The sequence below is a fragment of the Solanum lycopersicum genome, chromosome 11 (assembly GCF_036512215.1).
Source record: "Solanum lycopersicum chromosome 11, SLM_r2.1".
Taxonomy (NCBI): Eukaryota; Viridiplantae; Streptophyta; class Magnoliopsida; order Solanales; family Solanaceae; genus Solanum; species Solanum lycopersicum.
The window spans coordinates 37,989,505-38,012,148 of NC_090810.1; the positions used below are offsets into that span (position 1 = coordinate 37,989,505).

At 33.4% G+C, this 22,644-nt stretch overlaps 1 protein-coding gene across 1 annotated transcript; it reads right to left on the minus strand.

Moving 5' to 3' along the window:
• Positions 1–14,057: 14,057 nt before the first annotated feature.
• On the minus strand, positions 14,058–19,810 carry LOC101252552 (uncharacterized). Its single transcript, XM_004250703.5, has 5 exons — positions 19,309–19,810; positions 16,089–16,213; positions 15,560–15,874; positions 15,298–15,467; positions 14,058–14,585 (listed from the first exon to the last, which is right to left on the minus strand). The coding sequence occupies exons 1-5, from the start codon at positions 19,597–19,599 to the stop codon at positions 14,200–14,202; spliced, it is 1,287 nt and encodes a 428-aa protein (XP_004250751.2). The 5' UTR covers positions 19,600–19,810; the 3' UTR covers positions 14,058–14,199.
• Between the last annotated feature and the right edge of the window lie 2,834 nt (positions 19,811–22,644).

Here is a 22,644-nt window from a genome sequence, read left to right on the forward strand (position 1 = left end):
AGACATCACCACTATGAATGATGATGAAACTATTTCTCATCTAGAAAAGGTGGAAAAGTACGATGGTGATTCCTATAAGTGTCGGTATTATCTTCTTAATTTTCTATCTGATAATTTTTATGATTATTATGATAGAACTTACTCTAGTGCAAAGAAAATTTGGAAGGCATTGCAGAGTAAGTATGATACCGAAGAGTCTGGAGCGAACAAATATGCAGCTAGTAGATTTTTTCGTTTCCAAATGGTGGACAACAAATCAGTGGTAGATCAAGCTCAAGACTTCATCATGATTGTTGGAGAGCTTAGGTACGAAGAGGTTAAAATTGGAGATAACCTTATTGTTTGTGGCATAGTTGATAAACTTCCACCTTCATGGAAGGAATTTCAAAAAACTATGTGCCACAAACAAAAGGAAACCTCTCTTGAAACCTTGATAATGAAAATCCGCATGGAAGAAGAAACAAGAGGCCAAGATGCACTTTTACAAACAGAAGAGAACAACATCACATCGAAGGTAAATTTACTTCGAATAATGCTAATCCTGAAACTCATAAAAATACTTCTTTAAAGCCTAAGAAGAAAAAATTCAAGAAAAATAATGGTAGACCTCCCAAGAAAAATAATGGTGAAAATCACCAAGCACAAAATCAACAAGTTCAAGAAAAGGGACCATGCTTTGTTTGTGGCAAGAGTGGGCATATTGCTTGATTTTGTAAATTCTGGAAACGTGGTCCTAACCCTTAGGCAAACGTTACCAAAGAACCTTTTGTGGCGGTGATTGCCGACATAAATATGGTTGAGAATGTTGATGGATGGTGGGCTGATTCTGGTGTAAACCGTCATGTCTGTTATGAAAAAGACTGGTTTAAAAAATATACTCATTTTGAGGACCCAAAACCATCATGATTGGTGATGCTCACACTACTCAAGTTCTTGGAAAGGGAGATGTTGAATTGTGTTTTACTTCTGGAAGGATATTAACATTGAAAGATGTACTTTATACTCCTTCTATGAAAAAAAAATTTGATGTCTAGTTTTCTTCTTAATAAAGCAGGCTTTAAGTAGATTATTGAATCTGATCAATATGTAATAGTGAAGAAAGGTATTTTTGTGGGGAAGGGGTATGCATGTGATGGGATGTTTAAGTTGAATGTTGAAGTGAATAAAACTTCTACTTCTGTTTATATGCTTTCTTCTACTAATTATTGGCATGCTCGTTTGTGTCATATTAATGATCATTATGTTGGAATCATGAGTAGTTTAGGATTAATCCCAATGGTTAAAAAGAATTTTGAAAAGTGTGAGGCTTGTAGTAAAGTCAAGATCACTAAAAGACCTCATTTTCAAGTTGAAAGAAAAACTGATTTGTTAGAATTAGTTCATACTGATATTTGTGAACTTGGTGGAATTCTAACTCGTGGAGGTAATAGATATTTTATCACTTTCATTGATGATTTTTCTAAGTTTACATATGTTTACTTGATGAAAAATAAAAGTGATGCTTTTGAAAATTTCAAAACTTATCTCAATGAGGTTGAAAATCAATTTGGAAGAAAAATAAAAAGAATTAGAAGTGATAGATGCCGTGAATATGAATCAAATGAGTTTAATTCTTTTGTTTGATCATTGGGAATAATTCATGAAACTACTCCTCCTTACTCTCCTTCGTCTAATGGAGTAGCAGAAAAGAAAAATAGAACTTTGGTTGAATTGACTAATGTCATGCTAATTGAGTCACATGCACCTTTAAATTTTTGGGGTGAAGCTATCTTAACTGCTTGTTATGTGTTAAATCGTGTGCCTCATAAAAAGTCTAAATTGACACCTTTTGAATTGTGGAAAGGTTACAAGCCAAGTTTGGGTTATCTAAGAGTTTAGGGTTGTCTAGCCTTTGTGAGGCTAATGGATCCCAAGATTACAAAGTTGGGTAAGAAAGTTACTACTTGTGCTTTTCTTGGTTATGCTTCAAATAGTACAACCTATAGATTTTTTAATCTTGAAGATAATATTGTAATAGAATCTAGTGATGCTATTTTTCATGAAAATAAATTTCCTTTTGATACTAAAAATAGTGGGGGTCAAAGGATTGAACAAAATATTTTGTCACTACCTAGTTCTTCTACTTCAACTTTAAAAAATAAAGATGTTGTTGATTTTGAGTTAAGAAGAAGTAAAAGAGCTAGAGTAGAAAAAGATTTTGGTCCTGATTTTTATGTGTTTAATGTTGAAAATGACCCTCTAACTTTAAAAGAAGCATTATCTTCACATGATTCTATTTTTTGGAAAGAGGCTGTAAATGATGAAATGGAATCCCTAATTTCTAATAAAACTTGGAAGTTAGTTGATTTACCACTGGGTTGTAAAACAATTGGTTGTAAATGGGTCTTACGGAAAAAATTGAAACCGGATGGATCTATTGATAAATACAAAGCTAGGCTAGTTGCAAAAGGTTTTAAACAACTAGAAGGCCTAGAATTTTTTGATACTTTTTCTCCGGTAACAAGAATTACATCCATTAGACTTTTAGTTGCTATGGCTGCCATTTTTTATTTGCAAATTCATCAAATGGATGTAAAAACTGCTTTTCTAAATGGAGACCTAAATGAAGAAATATATATTGGACTAACCCGAGTATTTTGTTGAAGCAGACCAAGAAAGCAAAGTATGTAAACTTACTAAATCCCTATATGGCTTGAAACAAGCACCAAAGCAATGACATGAAAAGTTTGATTCCTGCATGATTGAAAATGGTTTTAAAACAAATGAGTGTGATAAGTGCATATATCATAAGTCTTGGAATAATTCTCATGTGATTATTTGCCTATATGTTGATGATTTGTTGATCTTTGGCTCTAACATGAATGTTATTGATGAAGCTAAAAATTTTCTTAGAAGCCATTGTGATATGAAAGATCTTGGTGAGGCAAATTTTATTCTTGGAATAAAAATAACAAGAACATGTGAGGGAATTTTCCTTGACCAGTCACATTATGTTGAGAAAATTTTGAAAAAATATAACTTTCATGATTGCAAGCATGTTGCTACTCCTTTTGATTCAAGTGTTCACTTATTTCATGTTGAAAGTGAAAATGATGTAATAAATCAAAAGGAATATGTAGTATAATCGGAAGTTTGAGGTATGTGACTGATTGCACTAGGCATGATATTGCATATGCAGTAGGAGTACTTGACAGGTTTACAAGCAAGCCAGGTAATGAACATTGGCATGCTATAACAAGAGTTATGAGATATTTAATTAGAACGAAAAATTGTGGTTTGTTCTATAAAAAATATCCTGCTGTACTTGAAGGCTTTTGTGATGCGGATTGGAACACTTTGTCAGGTGATTCCTGTTCTACAACTGGTTATGTCTTTACTTTAGGTGGTGGTGCTGTTTGTTGGAGATCAAAAAAGCAAACTATAATTGCTAACTCTACCATGGAGGCTGAACTAATTGTTTTAGCTTCAGCTAGTGAGGAAGCGAATTGGTTAAGAGATTCATTGTTTCAAATTCCTTATTTTGAAAAACTAATTCCTCCTATTTTAATTCATTGTGATAGCACCGCTGCAATTGGTAGAGTTCAAAACCGTTATTACAACGGTAAATCCAGACCTATAAGGAGGAAACACAGTAATGTAAGATCGTATGTGACAAATGGTACCATTAATGTTGATTATGTCAAATCTTGTGATAATCTTGCAGATCCTCTTACGAAGGCCTTAACAAGAGAAAAGGTCTGGAGCACATCGAGGGGTATGGGATTGAAGCCTACAAATCTTTGAGTCATATATGACGAAACCCAACCTGGGGACTAGAGATCCTATAACCAGGTTCAAAGGGAAAAACTAATCATATGATGACTTGTTCTGAAAAATGCACTATTTGTTTCCCCTACCTATGATGTGAGTGCATTATTTCCTGTAGTTTGTGAAGGTTGAGTTGATAAAACTCTTAATGAATATCTGTAGCCCGTATGGGTGGAGTATTAATCTTACAGGAGCACTCTCGACAGATTTCACCTATGTGATGTGTGGAGTAGGTCGCTTCCTATGAGAATGGGGTTTATTCTCAAATGCACTCATGAAAGCGGGATAGCACATGGCCATAACGTGCTGGCTGTTAAAGCTCATGTCAACACCTTGATTATTATGTGTGAGCAGTGATATTTTATTTCCCTTAAGCAGTCATAGTTCAAGTCTGAGACCACTACGACTCTAGAGTAAAAGTTACTGTTTCACTAAGTGGAGGTTCAATGCAGAGCACACCTTCATTCTGCATAATAGTCTTCCTTCAATTAATATACTCTCTTATCTAAATATTAAAATGAGTGGGGGATTGTTAGGTTATTAGCATTTTAATATTAATATTTAAAATATTAAATTTCTTTATTTTGGAGTTATAAGAATGAACATTTGAATGAATGACTTCTACATCATCCATTAGCATTGGTTATCCATCAATGTATTTCATTCTTAATTCCTCCATTACTCTTTGTAACATATGTAACCTATGTAACTCCCATTGTAACCTTTGTAACCTGGTAACTTCCATTGTAACCTATGTAACTCTCATTGTAACCTATGAAACTCCTAAGACCATTATCTTCACTATTTACTGCCTCCATTATCTTCCTATTCATCACTAGGAAGACTTCTTGTAGTATAAATAGTGGTAGTCTTCATTTGGTTTTAGAGACACACAAAACACAAGAGAAAACAAAGAGTGAAAGAAATAGCCTAAAAGAGAGTTCTTATTAGTTGAAGGGAGGTGTTCTTTTTTGTGGAGCTTTGGACTCAACTCTTGTCCAGAGTTGTTGAGTTATACTTTGTGAAGGCTGTTGTATCCTGGAGGGGACAAGTCAAAGAGGACTACTGCTGGACCGGTGAAAACATTTGCTGCAGTGGGCTTGGATCTCCTTAAAGAGAGCGAGATATCCGCGCCTCAGCCTGAAGAGATTATTTTCTTCATTTTATTTTCAATTGTAATCTTGCAATTTTATTATCTTGTAAGTTTTTTCACTAACACTTGGATTATCAGATAATGACTTGTCCGGATCCGCATATGATATGAGAATACCTCTAGCCATTGTTTCAGCCTAGGTTCAGGAATATTCTCATGGTCATTTAAGAAACAGGAAATTGTTGCAAGATCCATTGCAGAAGTTGAATTCATAGCAACAACAGGAGTAAACCAAGTCTTGTGTCTTAGCAAGATCATGTATGATTTCCATTTGGAACAGAGGGAAAGTACTATCATTCTTGTCGGCAACCAGGCAGCTATTGCAATCTCAAAAAAGTCGGTGTTCCACAAAAAGACCAAGCATTTCAACATCAAGTTCTATTTCCTGAGAGAAATGCATCAAAGGGGAGAAGTGACTCTAGTCTATTACAAGTCTGAAAACCAGCTAGAAGATCTGTTTACTAAGCCTTTACCGATCAGCAAATTCGAGCTTCTTAGATAGAAAACTGGAGTTTACAGTATCCAAAGCAAGGAGTGTTAGGAATTTGCTTTTGAATTACGTAAATTTTAATTCTACTGCCTATGTTTTAAGTAAGATTTAGTCAATTAGTTGTAAGTCATGCTTTCCTATTATTATGGAGTTGTTTAGTGAACCGCTAAGATGTGTGTGGTTTTTTACTTTTCATTCTAGGCTCTTCTATATCTACGTACTCTGAAGCATTAAAAAAGTGTTCTTTTTCTGCATCTATTCTATCTTGTCTTTCTGTTTCGCGCGCAGTCTTTGATTTCCCTTTGTGTTATTTAGCTTAAACAGGTTTAAAAACCTTCATATCTATCAAATATTTCACTTATTTAGAGGCATGGTGATCGATATTACATTTAACAATGGAAGTATCAACAAGTTTTTTAACTACAAACACTTGAGCAAGATATTAATTAATAAGGACATTTAAAATGGTGGATCAATGGTGAGTGTTAACATGTTCAAGATGTGAAGGGAATCTCAAAGATTTAATTAAAGATCAGTAACATCAATTAAGACTAAGATGAGTGAAAATAGATGTTGGGATTCATGTTAGGCATCAACAACTTACATGTCCACAGGATTTGTGGTTTCTTACTACTGTCATGATTGGCTAAACTTTATGCAAAGACTTATGAAAGATTCCTCGAGTAGATTTGGAGGATCTTTTTTATTTATGCTGAATGATTGGAAATGGAATTTGACATTTAGAAAATTAGGATAAGGGTATCTATTTTGATTTGGAAGGCTCAGGGTTCATTTTTAGGAAATGAGACTTGAATTCGGAACAACGTAATTATTTGGGTCTTGTTCATATATGGTGATAGTATCATATATTTATCAAATAAATAAAATTATGAATGATTATGTAAGAGACATGGTATGGGTGTCCTTGGTAGATTAGGACAAGATGCGGAAAACGACATTGAGATGGTTCGGGTATATGCATGGAAGATGAACGGATGTCCCAACGTGAAGGTGTGATATGTTGGCTATGGATGATTTCAAAAGAGGTAGATATAGGCCAAAGAAATTATTAGAGAGTGGTGATTAGACAAGACATGGTACAACATCAACTTATCAAGGAAATGAACTTAGCTAGAAAATTATGGAAGACATTGATTAAGGTTGATGGTAAAATAGATAGTTGAGGATTATCTTTCTTATTATTTTATACTATTAGTTGTTAGGTTTTAAGAGGTGTGAATGGAAAATAAAGAGTTATGACTTTTATGAAGAGTTATGACTTTCATGGAAAGTTGCGACTTTTATGAAAATTTGTGACTTTTATGAAGGGTTATGATCTTTCCTAAAGATTGAGACTTTTTAAAAGGTTTGTGATCTTTCCGGTAAGGCACAATAAGAACTTTTTCACACTATCCTTTGTTATTTATAAATTGAGGCATTTCCTCTCATTTTAAATATTGAACCAATTTCTTGACTTCTTCTACTACTACTAAATCAAGTATTCTAAGTGTACTTTATTTTCATTGAGTGGCTCGCTGATGCCAGCATTTTATGTATCAATACACTGGTAATTGAGATCATTCTATCCTAGGAGGACGTATTCCAAATCAAACCTCGGATACTAGAGGGGAATAATTTCCTCAATGGGACACTGTACATTCAGTGGGCTTGATCTTCTTTCTGCTTTTTCAGATTCTGGTATCTGTTAGAGATTTTAGATTTGTGAATTATTTTTTGTTCTTCTTTCTTCACTGGTTCATTAAATTTTGGTAACTTCGTGTTTCTGCTGAGTTTGTTGAAATCAGTAAGATTCTTTAAATACGTATTGACAACAATTCTTCTTTAAGAAAAATATTTCGTATATTTTTTCTAATCTGTTTTTAATTCTAGTTTCTCTACTAGTTTTAATTTCAAACTTGTAAAAATTCTCTTAAACTTTGTTGTCTTACAAAATTCTTTAAAGTTTTGTTCTAAGTATGTTAGGAATACAAGATGAACAACAATATTAAGGAAATTATTATACTGTTGGTAGTTCTTGTATTCTACTGAATTGAGAGAAACAGATCATGGGAGTAGAAGATTACTGCATTACTTCTCTAGAATTCGGTGTTTTGTTTAACAAGGTTGAAGTGACAATGTATAGAAAAAAAATTTGTAGTATTGCGGTTAAAGAATGCACCAGCTAACCTTCTTATTTATTTTTCTAATGAGGAACATAGTTTCTAAGAGTTAACAACTTTGATTTTTTATCATGTGTATCTTTGGAAAAAGATTTGCAAACTAAATGTTTTGGAATGAATTTTGCTTGGCAAATAGTGTTGCCTTTAAAATTCTTTAGTTTGTAAAATGAGAGATGCATATTTTTATTTTATAAAATAGTATGTCAAAATGTTATAGTTGGAAGGCTATTGAAAAGAAAAGCATTTCTATGTGATAAAGAATATGTTTGATTCAGTTTGGAGACTTATAATTTTTTTGTAGTTTCGTACTCCATGTGAAATTTGATTGTGTCTGATTTTCGTACACTAAAAACTTTTTTAGTTTCCACTCTAGATAAAGCAGAATATGCAATTGGTTTGCAAAATATAAAAACTTCACATAATAAGTCAAGGATGTACTTTTAACTTTCTATTATATAGAAACAAATGTACAATTTTTTGTCTTTTGTTAGTATTCTAAATACTAAATGGTATGTCTATTTGTGATAGAGGAAAAAACACCATGATTTAGGATTTGTAATTTTTTTGCCTCTATGGAATGAATTTTGACACTATGTAATCAAAGAGAATTGAAGCAATATAATTCTTTTGTAGAATGTTTCCAAAAGAGATTTAATACTGTCAATGACATTTTGATAGGCTGGAAAATATGCGAAAAAATTATTTGCAAATACTTGTAAAATATTTTTGAGATCACATTTAAAATGTGGGGGTTCTTTGCTTATGATAAAGATAAAATTAAACTTGGTGTCTAATTTAATTTTGGAGCAAAAAGTATGAAACTCAGTGATACATTGTATTATGTTAGACCCACAAAATTCTTGAAGTATATTCGATATTGTGGTTGTTGAGTTTTTCTATTACTAGTATATAGTGTGACTAGTATGAAACTACCAAATTATATATATAATTGTTCAAAATAATTGTGTTCTTTTATGAAAAAATGTCACTTAGAATGTTGTGATTTTTCATGAAAAGATATGTCTGTTATAATAAAACTATTTGTGTAGACATGAATAATGGTGAATAGTCATTTGTTATGTTTTGTAAAAGAAATATTTGGATTATATTGCCTTTATTGGACTCGATGAAACTTTGTTCATGGACTGATCTATAACAACAAAGTGAAAGTTATGAAAAGGACATTATGAAAAGGACAATTGACAAGATGATAATTCGATACAACGTTTGTACCACACAAAATTATAAGAAATAGAAACACAACATTTATGGAGAAAAAGTTACCTCGCAACACAATAACGCAATCTACTTTTAGCTACAAAAGTTAAGCTACAAATTCAAAACTGTGGCTATTATTTAGTAATAGCTACAAAAAAAAATTATTTTTATAGCTATTTTAAAATAAATTAAATTTTCTTACCCAAAAATTAATTTGGTAAAGCTAGATCTTCCTTTTTGTTACAATTGCTAATAAATGTGGCAATAATTATATGAATACCTACAACTTTATTGCTACAATTTAATTTTGTAGCTAATTTAAAAAAAAAATTGTCACACACTAAAAGTTATTGTAGCAATAGAACTCTTTAGCCGCAATAAATTATTTGAAATAAAATGATGTAGCTAAATAAATACTTTTACTTCAAGTTATAAAATTTTGTGGCAATAGTTGATTGATATAGCCAAAAGTATTTTTCTATATTAAAATTTTGTAGCTAATGATTAATTTTTGTCACGAGTTCAAATTTGCTATAGCAATAATAATCTTTAGACACAATAAATTATTTAAAATAAATTATTATAGCTAAATAAATATTTTTGCTTCAAGGTGTTAAAAAATGTGGCTAAAGGTAATGATATAGCTATAGATTTACTGCTTTAATAAAATTTCAGGTCACACATTGAATTTTTTTGCTATAATTGATAATTATTTTATCCATAAAAGTTTAATTAAAATAAAATATTATGGTTAAGTAAATATATGTTTTGCGTAAAGCATGAAAATAGTTGGTTGAATAGGTATAATTATTTGTCATGACGAGATGATAGAGCCACAAATATATCATTGTGTTAAAATTTTCTAGCTTAACGTTTTTTTTACAACGGGTTATATAATTGTTGCAGCAATAATAATCTTTAGCAATGTCAAAATATACCTTTCTTGATATCAATTAATAAGTCATATTAATTTTACACATTCTTGTAAATTCAAATATAGGTCAAATAAACAGGTAATTATATTTTATTGATTATAATTAATTAGTCATATCAAATTTAAACAAAACTTCACGAAGTCTTACCTTAAATTTCATCCTGATCAAGTGCTTCCATAATTATTGTTTGTCTCAAATGTTTTACATTGAGTAAAACATTTATCGACCTATTGTAATTAGATGTGTTAATTATTCGATACATTTAATTTTATGTATGATTTAATTTGAATAAATAAGTGATTATATTAACTTTGATTAATTAATTATAGAATATATAAACAAAACTTTCATAAGTCTACTTAGGCTTATTAAGTGATTTTAGAATTGTTATTTGACTCGAATTAAACATGTTTCATGAGAACATTATCCAGCAATCTAGTGTACATAAAGGTACTAATATTATATCTAATAATTTTGATTAATTATTTTAACAAACTTAAGAAAAGGTACTTCACTAAGTCTCGATAAAGCTCCATCTTGATCAAGTGCCTCCAAAATTATTATTTTTTCGAGTTACTTTGTAATTCTTTTGTTGATCTTCAAAAAGAAAATGAAAGACAAAAGGAACTGTTTACAAATATAAAGCAAGACTTTTTTGTTAAAGGTTTTAGATAAAAATAAGGTCTTGATCTTTTCGACACATACTTGCCAGTATCTGGAATTACATTCATTTGGATGTTAATTGTGTTAATTGTGGTATATGCACTCCAATTTCATCAAATGGATGTGAAAACAACTATCTTAAACGGAGAATTGGAATAAGAAATTTACATGGAACAACCCGAGGGTTTTATGGGTCCTGGTAGATAAAAGAAAGTGTGTGAACTTGTTAAGTCACATTATGGACTAAAAACAAGCACCCAAACAATGACATAAGAAATTTGACTAAACCATGTTAGCTAATGGATTTAAGAATGATGAAAGTGATTAATGTGTTCACATTAGATTCACAAGGTCATTGTTTGTTTGTACATTGGTGATATGTTGATCATCAATAGAGACACTAATGATATAAATGCTACTAACCGTATCCTAGAAAGCAAGCTCGGAATGAAATATCTTGAAATTGCTTATGCGATCTTATGTATAAGAATCCCTAGAACTCCATAATTTTTAGCATTTTCACGGTCTTATTGCATGGAAAAGATACTTGACTAGTTCAAATATTTGAATTTCAATAATGTCAAGTCTCCAATAAATGTGAGCTTTGCATTTCAAAAGATTGAAAGTGAAAGTGACTCAAAATTTGATTGTGTTAGAGTATTGGGAAGTATGATGTATATCATGATGTGTGCACGGTCAGATATATCAGTTTTTATTAATGAACTGAGCCAGTTCACAAGTGATCCCAATAGAACTCATTAGATGACAATAAAAAAGTGTTTTGGAGTATTTCGAAAATATTAAAACTATGTTTTGCATTATAACAATATCCAACAGTATTGAAAGGATATAGTGATGCAAATTAGATCTTCGAACAAATAAAGTAAAATTCACGAGTGGATATGTATTTAATCTTGGTAGAGCAGCAATCTCTTGAAATAATTAAAAAGAGACACGTAACGCTAGCTCTACAATGATCTCTGAGTTATGTGCTCTAATAAGGTCGGTGAATAAGTTGAAAGACTCCGAAATTTCTCGACAGATATTCTTTTTTTGCCTAAACTATTGCCACTAGTATGGATACACTTTGATAGTCAAGATGGAATAGGTAGGGCATGGAGAATGATGTAAAATGAAAAGTCTCGTCATATACGACATAGACATGATACCATTAGAAAACTACTCTTTAGTGGAATTATCATAATTAACTATGTAAAGTCAAAGGATAATGTGTCGATTCCACTTACAAAATACCTAACTAGAGAAGAAGTTCAAAAATCATCTAAGGGAATGGATTTACGGCTTAGGACAAGTCATCATAGTGGTAACTCTATCTATCAGACTAGAGATCCCAAGAGCTAGATTCAAGAAGAAAAACAAAGTTGTGACTGACGGTTCGGCATTGTCAACCAACTCAATCCATTCTCATGATGAAGACAATGCTCAGGAACAAGGGTACAATATTAAGGCTTGTTAATGAGTTAATAAAGCTTAATGTCTTTAATGATTTGTTAAGTTTGGCAGATTTGACCAAAAAGTGTATATACGCGATAACACGGTTAGAAATCACCCATGTGAGTGTGAAGTTTAAGCCGCTTCAAAGAGATTTATTGTCAAAAGCCCATTCTTTATATACTCATGAAACAGGAGGTGTTCATGGCTGAAACGAACACAATCTTAAGAACCATAAACGGCAAAGGGTTAATAGTGTGACATATAGTTGTCTAGGTATACACTAAAGCTCGATGGTTCAAAGATATCGCATCTACCGATTGACCGAGTATATTCGGCATATGTTCACTACGGAAAGTCCAAGGAGAAACCTACTTATCCAGATGCAATTAATTCTTACTTGTAAAGTAGACATACTTGTCAGTTTCTTTGTCTTGGAGTCATTCCCCATTCATGCGGAGGATTCTTGGGTTTAAAAAGGTGTGAATGGAAAATGAAGAGTTGCAAACTTTATGAAAAAGTTGAGACTTTTATGAAAAGTTGTAACTTTTATGAAAGGTTGCGATCTTTCCTAAAGATTGTGACTTTTCCAAAGGTCTGTGACCTTTCCAGTAAGGTACAATAAAAATCTTTTCACACTGCCCTTTGTTTTCTATATATTGAAGCACTTCCTCTCATTTTAAATATAGAACCAATTTCTGGACTTCTTCTACTACTACTAAATCTAGTATCTAAGTGTATTTGACTATCGTTGAGTGGCCCGCTGACACCAGCATTTTGGGTATCAATATACTGGTGAATGAGATCATTCGATCCAGGGAGGATTTATTCCAAATCAAACCTAGTATTCTATGTGTACTTTACTGTCGTTGAGTGTCCCGCTGACACCAGTATTTGGGTATCAATAAACTGGTGGTTGAGACCATTCGATCCTGGGAGGATACATTCAATGGACTTAATCTTCTTTCTATTTTTATGTGTTACATATTTTAAATTTATGAATTAATTTATGTTTTTCATTGGTTCATAAAACTTTGGTAACTTCGTATTTTTTCAAAGTTTGTTGGAATTAGTAAAGATTCTTTAAACACATATTGACAACAACTCTTCTTTAAGAAAAATATTTCATATATTTTTTCTAATCTACTTCTGATTCTAGTTTCTCTACTAGTTTTAATTTCGTAGTTATGAAAATATTCTTAAATTTTTTTTGTCTTACAAAATTTTTCGAAGTTTTATTCTAAGTATGTTATAAATATAAGATGAACAACATTAGTCGTAGTATTACTCTTGTAGTTGTTTGTCCTTTAAGTTTGGTTATTATTTGTTGTTTCCTTTAGAGTTTGATTATCATTTTATCTTTGTTAGACTATTGTATAAGATGATTTGTCATGTTGTATTTAGTATTTTGTCATGACTTTCTTCATTTCAATTATCTCTTTCTCGATATTACTTTGGACTGTTTTTCCTTGGACTGAAGATCTATAGTGAACAAGCTTTGTACATGCATACACTCAACCCTCCGAGACCCCACTTAATGAAATTATATTGGGTTATTTGAGTACTATTGGGAGAAGAAAGTCTATAGACATTTTTGACCAAGTATTATGATAAGTTTGGTGGGTTTTTTTTTTAAAAAGCAAGTGCAACGATTCTTCAAAATCAAATAGGTAAAACAAGGTAGAACATTTGTATGAAATAAATAGGATATCAGTTTTTGAGTCTCTAGCTTTGGCTCGATAAAACAAATTAGTAGTTAAAAACAAGTGGTATCAAGCCGTAAACACAAATTAATATTTAAAAACAAGTGTTTGGTAACCATTTCTAAATAGTTTTCCTTTTTGGGTTACAAGTGTCCTTTTGCCTTCAATTTGTTTCTATTTTGAACCAGATTATATCCAGCCCTATTTGACACAATGCACTTATTATAAGTAGGCAAGACTACCTTTTTCTTCTTCAAGTAAGAAAAATGGTAAGGTTTACAAAAATTGGAAAGGTATGATTTATAGAAAACGTACAGAGTGTTGGAAATTGAAGTTTTATCTTCATTTTGTCAAATGTCTTCTCCATTTAAATGATTAATTATTAGGCCGTTTTAGATATTTTAACAAGTTAAACGAAAACAAAATCAAACAAAAAATAAAGAAAAGGCCAAAAAATGAGAAACGATAAAAAGCCAAGAGATGTACGACCTCTCTTCTGTGACCACAATTATAATAACATAGATATGTGAAGCTATGGTGTGTCCCAAAACTAATGGCAAAAGAATATCCCCATTGCAGCGCGCGCTGCAGAACCTAATCATTGATTGGTAGATATGGCTGCAAGCTTCAGTTTGATGGCTTCAAATTCCACATTCTGCGTCTCCTCGTTTGTCAACCACAGTGACAAACATTGTCTCATAAAATCACCAGGACAGCTTGCTGGAGAAATGCCCCTGCAGACTTTAGGCTTTCCAAAACTCATAATAAGTTGAAAGTTCGTTTCAGACGGATATTTTATGTAGTTCTCCAGAATTTCACTAATTGCTCTGCCCCAGATAGGGCGGGCCACTTTTAGAAATTCATGCACGGCTAACATTGGAAGGCTCACACTTCCGATCTCAGACTCCTGCTTCCCTCCTCTTCCATGGAAATCTGAACCTCCAAGCTTCAGCAGACCATAAGAATCTGCTAGGTCACTGTATGCTGCTCATAACAGGTGGATTGGAATATAATTAGACGCAGATCCAGGTAGTGGGTATGAGTAAATGAATATTTCTATCACTTGTTCAACTATATTTATGGTTCTAGTGGATATAATTGAGGTGAACACAAGAGAGAGAGGTGAGAACAAGAGTTCCACAAGAGAATGAAGAAAGTAGCAAGTAAGTTACATTGCAAGACCAGACTTCTTAATGCACTGGGCATCTGTCAAATGTAAACAATGTTCCTTTAAAACTTGTATAATGGAAGACAGAAAATATTACACAACTATTTAACATAAAAAGTTTGGCCTGCGACTTCAATGTACCACAAAAATGGGGAGAAATAACACCATCATATATCAACCATTTCCACTTTAATTGGGGAAATAGCAAGTATTTTACTTTCCTTTTGAGAACTTGTCGGTATCATTACGTACTTGTCAATATTAGTCCTTCATTTATGTATAAAAGCAGAAGAATTCATGAAATCAACACATCTGGCTGGACACCCAGCCAGTGGAAGAAAAAGGGGAAGGTGAAAAGTTAAGAGGGACATAATTGCCACAAGAATTTCAATTCGATTATTCCCTTTTTGGTATATGTCAATTAGATTATTACAATGCGGTACTTTTTCAAGTATACATTTAAAGGTAACATATTCACAAAAATCATTTGAAATAGTAGTAGTAAACATTAGGCAATAGTTCTTGTACCTGCTAATTTTCCATCACTCCTGTAGGCCTCTATACCATGTAGCCCGAATTCTTTCAATCTTCTAACAACAGCAATTGGATCTTTTAATGCCCATGGATGAGCCAAAACTGCTACACCTCCTGTCTCACATATAAATTGAACAGCCTCCTCTGTAAGTGGCTCACTTCCCCTGTATCCCAGCAAACACTCTTCATCAAACTATTGAATGAAATAAGAATAACCTCAGCTATATATTTAATCCAACCAAAGAGTGATAATTACGTAGCATAAGCAGGTCCCCCGTCATAAAGATATCGGGAAAAAGCCTGTCTTAGATTCTCCACATGGCCAGCTTCAACCATAGCACGGGCAACATGCAGCCTCCCTGGAGCAACTCCCTTTCCTGCAATTTTTGCTACCTGCTCCCACTTAAGTGGCAACTTCAATTTATTAAGTTTTAAGATCATGTTCTCCGCACGGAGGAAACGCCCATCCCTTATACTACTCAGGAACTTGTCCACTTGATCAAATTTTGCTGGTCCACAACTGCTGTAGTATGCAAGAATGTGCACTGGTTCATCTAATGCAGAGTCCCTCCTGTAATGAGAACCTTTAAATTTCTGCAGTTGAGTGATGAAAGGATTTAAAAATCTCCAGGATCAACAGTGTCGTCAATTTTGTAATGGAACACCAAAAATAGAAATTTGAAGGAAGACCTTGTGGTATCATAGAGCACTTAAGAGAGAGAGAAAATGAGTTATATATATTTGCCCTGTTTAAAGGTGTAACCATTAAGTCAAATCGAACTGACCCTTGGGTGAACATTGTACTGATTTCAACTCCGGGAATAATTTTAATGCCAAATCTACTAGCTGCTTCCAGTGCTTCGGGGATGCCAGATAGAGTATCATGATCTGTCAATGAAAGAACCTTCACCTGTTATGATCAAGTTGCACTCAATTAATTGCTCAATATGCAATTACATGTCCAAAAAACAAAAACTCACAGTTAAGGTGACCTAGCCAACTAATTATGAGAAAAAGAATCTCAAAGAAGCAGATTTATTTTATACATAAAGAATAGGTGTCAATGTTTTATTCATGTTGGATCTCGGCCCCCCCCCCCTCCCAAACAAATGTTGTAGAGTTCCTCTTTACGTGTGATTAGTAGCTTCTCACTTGAAAACTTATTCAACAAAATAAAGGTATAAATTCACTTTGTCCAGCATTTTGAAGAGATCAACGGCAAGCCACCTCCCCCAGTCCTGAAAATGGATAAGTTAATTCTCTGAACTAGCTTATCAATAACTAGTGCGCTGGATAGGGATTCCTACTCACTTAATGTCATTTCCAATGCCTGGAAAAAGTGGAAATGCAATTGGATAGAATAACTGGAATTTTCTGTGAGAAGAAAATTAAGATAGAAGGAAGATGCATTTATTATTGAAATAGAAAGTCACAAGTGACAAAAAATGAAGTTCTGGATTTAAAAATCTCAATCTACTGAAAAAAAGTTTGTTTCAAAAATGGCATTCAAGATTTTAAAAAATATAGAGGAATTAAAGATGGATGCGATAATCACTAAATATGTTAAAGCGATACAAATGGTGCATCAATCTGGTGAAGAAACAATATGGGCTATCTGTATGGAAATATATATGGAGCCGACGGGATGAATTCAATGATAAGTGCAGACTAAAGGTGGTCAGTGCTTGCAATACAAAAAAGCAACCTGATAGATAGTTGGATGACCTACCACTAAAGGAGGTAATTCCTGTCACTTATGGGATTGGTAACATCAAAGAGAGTACAAAATGTGAAAGGTTCCTAGGTATGGAGAGTGTAGGGTTCAGTATGTTTATTGATTGAACCCCTTTAACTAGAAGCAAACACAAGGATTCTGAGGCACGCTACCAAGCGAACTAGCAAATGCATCAGGCACTCAAAGACCGAGGCTGCTGCATCTACTACTACTCCTATTGAGGTGGCTGATGATGAGGTGGAAGCTTCTACACAAAGGAAAATGAAAAGAGAGTGTGTCTATTCCTAAAAATTCCTCCTTCACTGCGAAGAAACAAGTTTCCAAAAGTGGTTCATTTAATACTCCTGTCTTGTCCAAGCTGATAGATGCGAATAGTGAGGAAGAGGTGGCGGCCTGCCTTCCTCAGAGTCAATTGGGACTTGGGACAAATGACACTGATGAAGAAATCGACAATTCTGTAAATGATCTTCCCCAGCTCATATTGCAAAATATGGTCAGGGTAAGTCAGCAGGATAAGAAGGGGCATGTTCTGTCTCATGGAGTTTGGATGGGGTTGTTCTTGAGCATCTCCAGGTACCTGTGTGAGTATGGCATTTTCAAATGACCAAGGATATGATAGGGGTGGTGAACCAAGTTGTTGTACCTACACCATCAAAGGAGGTTCAATGCTACATTGCAGCAACTGGGGAATGCCTTGAAGCTAAGAATGTTGAGAATGAGGCTCTAAGGGTTGCTCATCAGGATACCATCACTATGCTTCATGGTGCCTATGAGATTGAGTAAACAGATCTTAAGGCTAAGATTGTCAGTCTGCAGGCTGAGCTTGACAAGGAAAAGGGCTACTTACTCTGCCAGCCTGCAGGGCCTCTTTCAGCTGCTTCAGAAGACTCCTCGGTCGACCCCTTCTCCCCCAAACTACCCTAGCTCTGTTAAGCATCTCCTTCCTTCTATGTGTACATGTGTACACTAGCAAATTATCCTTCATTTTTTCAGTTATATAAATTGTTGTCTTCTTTTTTTTCTTTTTTCTTTTTTTCTTTTTTTTTGGGGGGGGGGGGGTAAAAAGTGAACTTCATAAGATGATAATTATACAGTCAAAGCATGCTATAAGAATTCATGTTGGGCGTGGAATATGCATTGTGAACTGGCCCTGGAAGATGGGTTTGGAGGACCATTGCACCTATGGAAGCATGCTTTACTTGAACTGCTGCACGCAAAGCTTGTTTAACCAAGAATAATTTATAGAGGTTAGCGGTAGGTGCTGCATATATGAGAAGCATTGGTATCTGTCAATCATCTTTGGTTACACTCTAATCATTGGTGCAGCTATGTCAATGTTCCTAAATAGCTTTGGAGTACATTGGGTATAAACTTGGAAGCATTCAGACACTTTAACCAGCTGGAATGGACAGATCACTATAAAGGGCTGCAAGCAGCTAGGGAATGCAGTACCTATCAGAATGCCATGGACCATTTGGCTGGAAAAAAACAGCAGACATAGTTACCTAATACATATTCTATAAAGTACTCGTGGAAATAGCTTCTCTATCTTCACAAGATAGTGATAAGGTCTGCATACAGCCATACACTCTACCCTCCCAGGACCCCACCTAGTGGGATTTCACTTGGTATGTTGTTATTGTTGTTTAGTTATGGAACTTGATAAAATTGAAGATACTGGTTCTCAGGATCCATATCCCAGCCACATGCCTTTTCCTTTTGAAGATACCGGTTCTTGACTTATTCCTTTGTTTGCTAAGTAGCTTCTGTGTTCCTGAACATCTAGAGAACAACTGATCTACATACTTGCCACTCAGAATATATATAAAAAAACCGATGTTCTGTTTTTATTACATCATATAGCCATCACACTGTATCTTGATTCTTAGTCAAAGCTTGCAGAATATTCTAGGAAAATAGGAAAGGATGATATCATTTTGTGAACTTGTGTTTCTTTTTATAAGTTAAGCTAAATACCTATTCCAAAACAACACTTGAGGTTTCACAGGTATTAAATAGCATGGGTCCGTCACTAGTCCGGGTTTGAGCACCATCATATCCTTAAATCTCCTAAAAATCACAGTTTCTCCAGGTCTAGTAAATACAATCTACTAGAAAGCATAAATGCAGAGAAACCCATCAATAGAATTAGACTAGAACAAAAAGAAAACCATTCCTCAATCTCAAACTAAGTAAAGGTTCATCACACTCAATTCACATAGAATTTGAGGGGGGGAAATACATTTATGGAGGAGAAAAAGGGTACTTACCCCATTTTGATGGGCTCTTTCGACGAGCTTGGAAGGTGATAAAAAGCCATCACTATGAATAGAATGAGAATGCAATTCAAAGACTAACTTCTCTTTGGGTTGATTCCAGGGAATAGCAAAATCGTCAGTAGTGGGTGAATGAGTGCGGTCCAAGAAAACCCATTCACTCACAGAATTGTATGCCGAAGTCTGTTCAGATGTCATTCTCTTCTTTGAACCACCTCTCTTCTTCTTTTTCTTGTTCTTCGACCCATTCGCACCTTGTTTTTTGGGGATTTCTTTGTCACCCATAATACAATTCTCTACCAATTCAACAACTGAAGCTTTCCACACGGAGTATAAATGGGGTCGTCGGCTGCTTCAACTTCAACTTTTTTTTCCTTTTCCTTTTTATCTTTTTTGGTTAAAACATATTTTCTACTATTATTGGAAATGGTGCAATAACTTGAGAAAACTAAGGGAAAGGTATCAAATAAGTCTTGTTTTTTCTTTTTTCTTTTTGGTCACACATTGATCAACAGCGGCTTAAATCCTAAAAATTTTTAGAATGTAATCAACTAAATATGGTATCAAATAAATATTTTAAAATTTTCTAATCTTTCATAAAATATAAAAAAGTACATTTATATAATTCAAACCAAATCATTTTTAAAAAAATCTTTTCATCTTCTTCCTCTCTTCTCTCTTGGGGGATTGTTCTTCTTTTTCCTTAAAAATTCAGAAATTCCTCGTTACTCTTCCTCTCAAGTCCTCCATTATCTTCCTCTCCAATCGTTACTTTCTCATCTTTATGAATTGTAATCGTGTTCGACTAGAAATTAGTAAGTTATTTTTTTGAAATATTTTATAATTTCTGAAGTTTTTTTCTTGAATTAATGAACAATAAATTGTTTTGAAGATGTTAAAATTGAATAATCGACTTAACAGTGTGTATTATTTATTATTTTTGAAAGAAAATCAACCAACCCAAAAAATCCTCATTTTGAGGAAATGTATATATATTGTTATCATTCAGTGAAAAGTCATATTTTGTTGTTGTTGTTGTTCTTTTGTGGTCATTTTGATGATATGATTTTAGAAATATAGTGTTGTTCAGGTGTCCAATATATATTTCATTTGTTAAAATATTTAGCGTATGTTGTCACATTTTAGTGATATGTTGGTGCATATTCAAACAGTTATCATATGTTGTAACATCTCACTTTAGGTTAGCATCTTGAACATCTGTTCCCACATAAGATTCATATGTTGCTACAATCGGTACATTTGTGTCCACATATGATTCATATATAGCAACATAAGATCTATATGTTGCAATATAGATTTTGTGTGTCGCAAAAGCAGGTACAAATGTGGCAACATAATGTTAATTTATCGCAACAAACTATCAATCTGTTGCAACATGCTGCTATTATTATTTTATAATGAATTGTAAAATCTCAATCTTTTTTTATTTACCTTTACATGAAATGATACAAGAAACTTCATCTTCTAACATGAAATGCTCTTTTTGTCTATGCGAAAAATGTGAGCAGCAATATGATTATTTTATTAGTCATATTAAAAAAACTCACTGATATTTTTAAGAAAATGTCTCATAATATTGATGTGCAAAAATCCAAGAAGGTTTCACAGCCTTTGAAGTGTAGGAGGTTGAAAAAATCTATTTCTCAAACACTTTATGTAATTAGTGAGAAGAAAGAAAAGGAGAAGAAGGCAAAGGAGGATAAGGAGAAAGAGAAGAAGGCGAAGGAAAAGGAGGAGAAGGAGAAGAAGGAAAAGGAGGAGAAGGAGAAAAAGAAGAAGGCAAAGGAGGAGGAGGAAAAGGAGAAGAATACAAAACAAGAGAAGGAGAAGGAGAAGGGGAAGGAAATAGAGAAGAAGGCAAAGGAGAAGAAGGCAAAACAGGAGAAGGAGAAGGAGATGAAGAAGAAGGCAAAGAAGATGGAGAAGGAGAAAGAGAAAAATAAAGAGAAGAAAGTCGAAGTCGTCAGTTGTGATGTGAAGCGACAATATTCATTTGTAGGTTTTAATCATTGATGGTGAGGGTCCAACTGAACTAATGTCATCCTTCTCGCAAGTCTTTACAAGCATCATGCAAAAAAATAGGTCCAACTAAACTAATGTCATCCTTCTCGCAATTCTTTACAAGCATCATGCAAAAAATAAGTAAAGTAAGGTCGTTCAACTATTATTAGTATTTCTTCTTGTTGTCCACTAAATAATTACTTATAATGATTACACAGTTGCAGAGGAAACAAGGAGGATCACTACCTAGCCAATTTCTCAAAACTTGATTTTGACCAACTTGATTTTGTAGTTGCATTTCTAAGGAATAAGGACTAGTTTTATGTAATGTCTCAACCCAACAAGTGCTGGAATAATGAGGTAAATCCATGCCGACTTTTAAATGTATTGTTTAGTACATGAATATATACAATTAAATTGATACACTTGTTTGATGCATGTGTGCAGTATGTGGATGTCATATTTTACTATTTGCGTAAGAAGTCAAAGCAAAAGATTCAGTCTAAATATCAATATACCACCATTAGTTATTTTTTCAAAACATACATTGATAATGCTAGTGAATATGAGGATAAAATTGTTCGCATAATGAAAGGGTTTGGTATACCTTGTGGACTGTCTTGGCACCTGGAAGATGATGTTTATGTCCCTGTAAATAGTAATGGGGAATTCCATTGGGTCTTGGCAGTCGTTGCATTGAAGGAACGGTGCATAAAAGTGTATGATTCCATGTCCTCAACTAGGTCTAATAGAAATTATCCTCCGAGCTTAAATGGTTGTCTACAATGTTGCCAAAGTGCCTTGAGTTAAGTGGATTTTTTTAGCAAAAAAGAGAGTCAACTGGTCAATTCTTAAATGTTACTAAGGAAAGAACAAATCTCACACATTCGAAGTCAGACATGTTACTAGTATTGCCCAACAAGAAAGCAATAGTCCGTAAGTATCACATTATTTTTTTATCTTACAACTATCAAAATTTGATGTTATTATATTTTCTGATTGATGATATGCCCTGCAGAAAGTGTGGACGTTATGTTACTGCATATGCTGAGTTTTTGAGTGATGGGTTAGAAGTATCATCATGTGGAATTAGTGCTGACACCTTCGCTTGAGATATGTTTCATTCCTATGGAATTATGGGATCTCCAAGGCTCGAAATGGCTATGTTAGTAAAATGAAGAACCAAAGATGCCTAGACCTAAAAAAGCTAAGATCGATGAAAATATTGTGTTAACAACCATTGATTAGATAAGTGGTTATGTATATCATATCATTGTGAATTACCTTTTTGTTGATAAGTTATATAAA

Excerpts from the sequence above, each read along its gene's own strand:
- LOC101252552 (XM_004250703.5), bottom strand. The coding sequence starts at position 19,599 with ATGGGTGACAAAGAAATCCCCAAAAAACAAGGTGCGAATGGGTCGAAG. Across the intron at positions 15,468-15,559 it reads GGGGGACCTGCTTATGCTAC|GGGAAGTGAGCCACTTACAG; the intron begins GTAATTATCACT and ends GCTGGGATACAG. Across the intron at positions 14,586-15,297 it reads GAGTGATGGAAAATTAGCAG|CATACAGTGACCTAGCAGAT; the intron begins GTACAAGAACTA and ends TGTTATGAGCAG.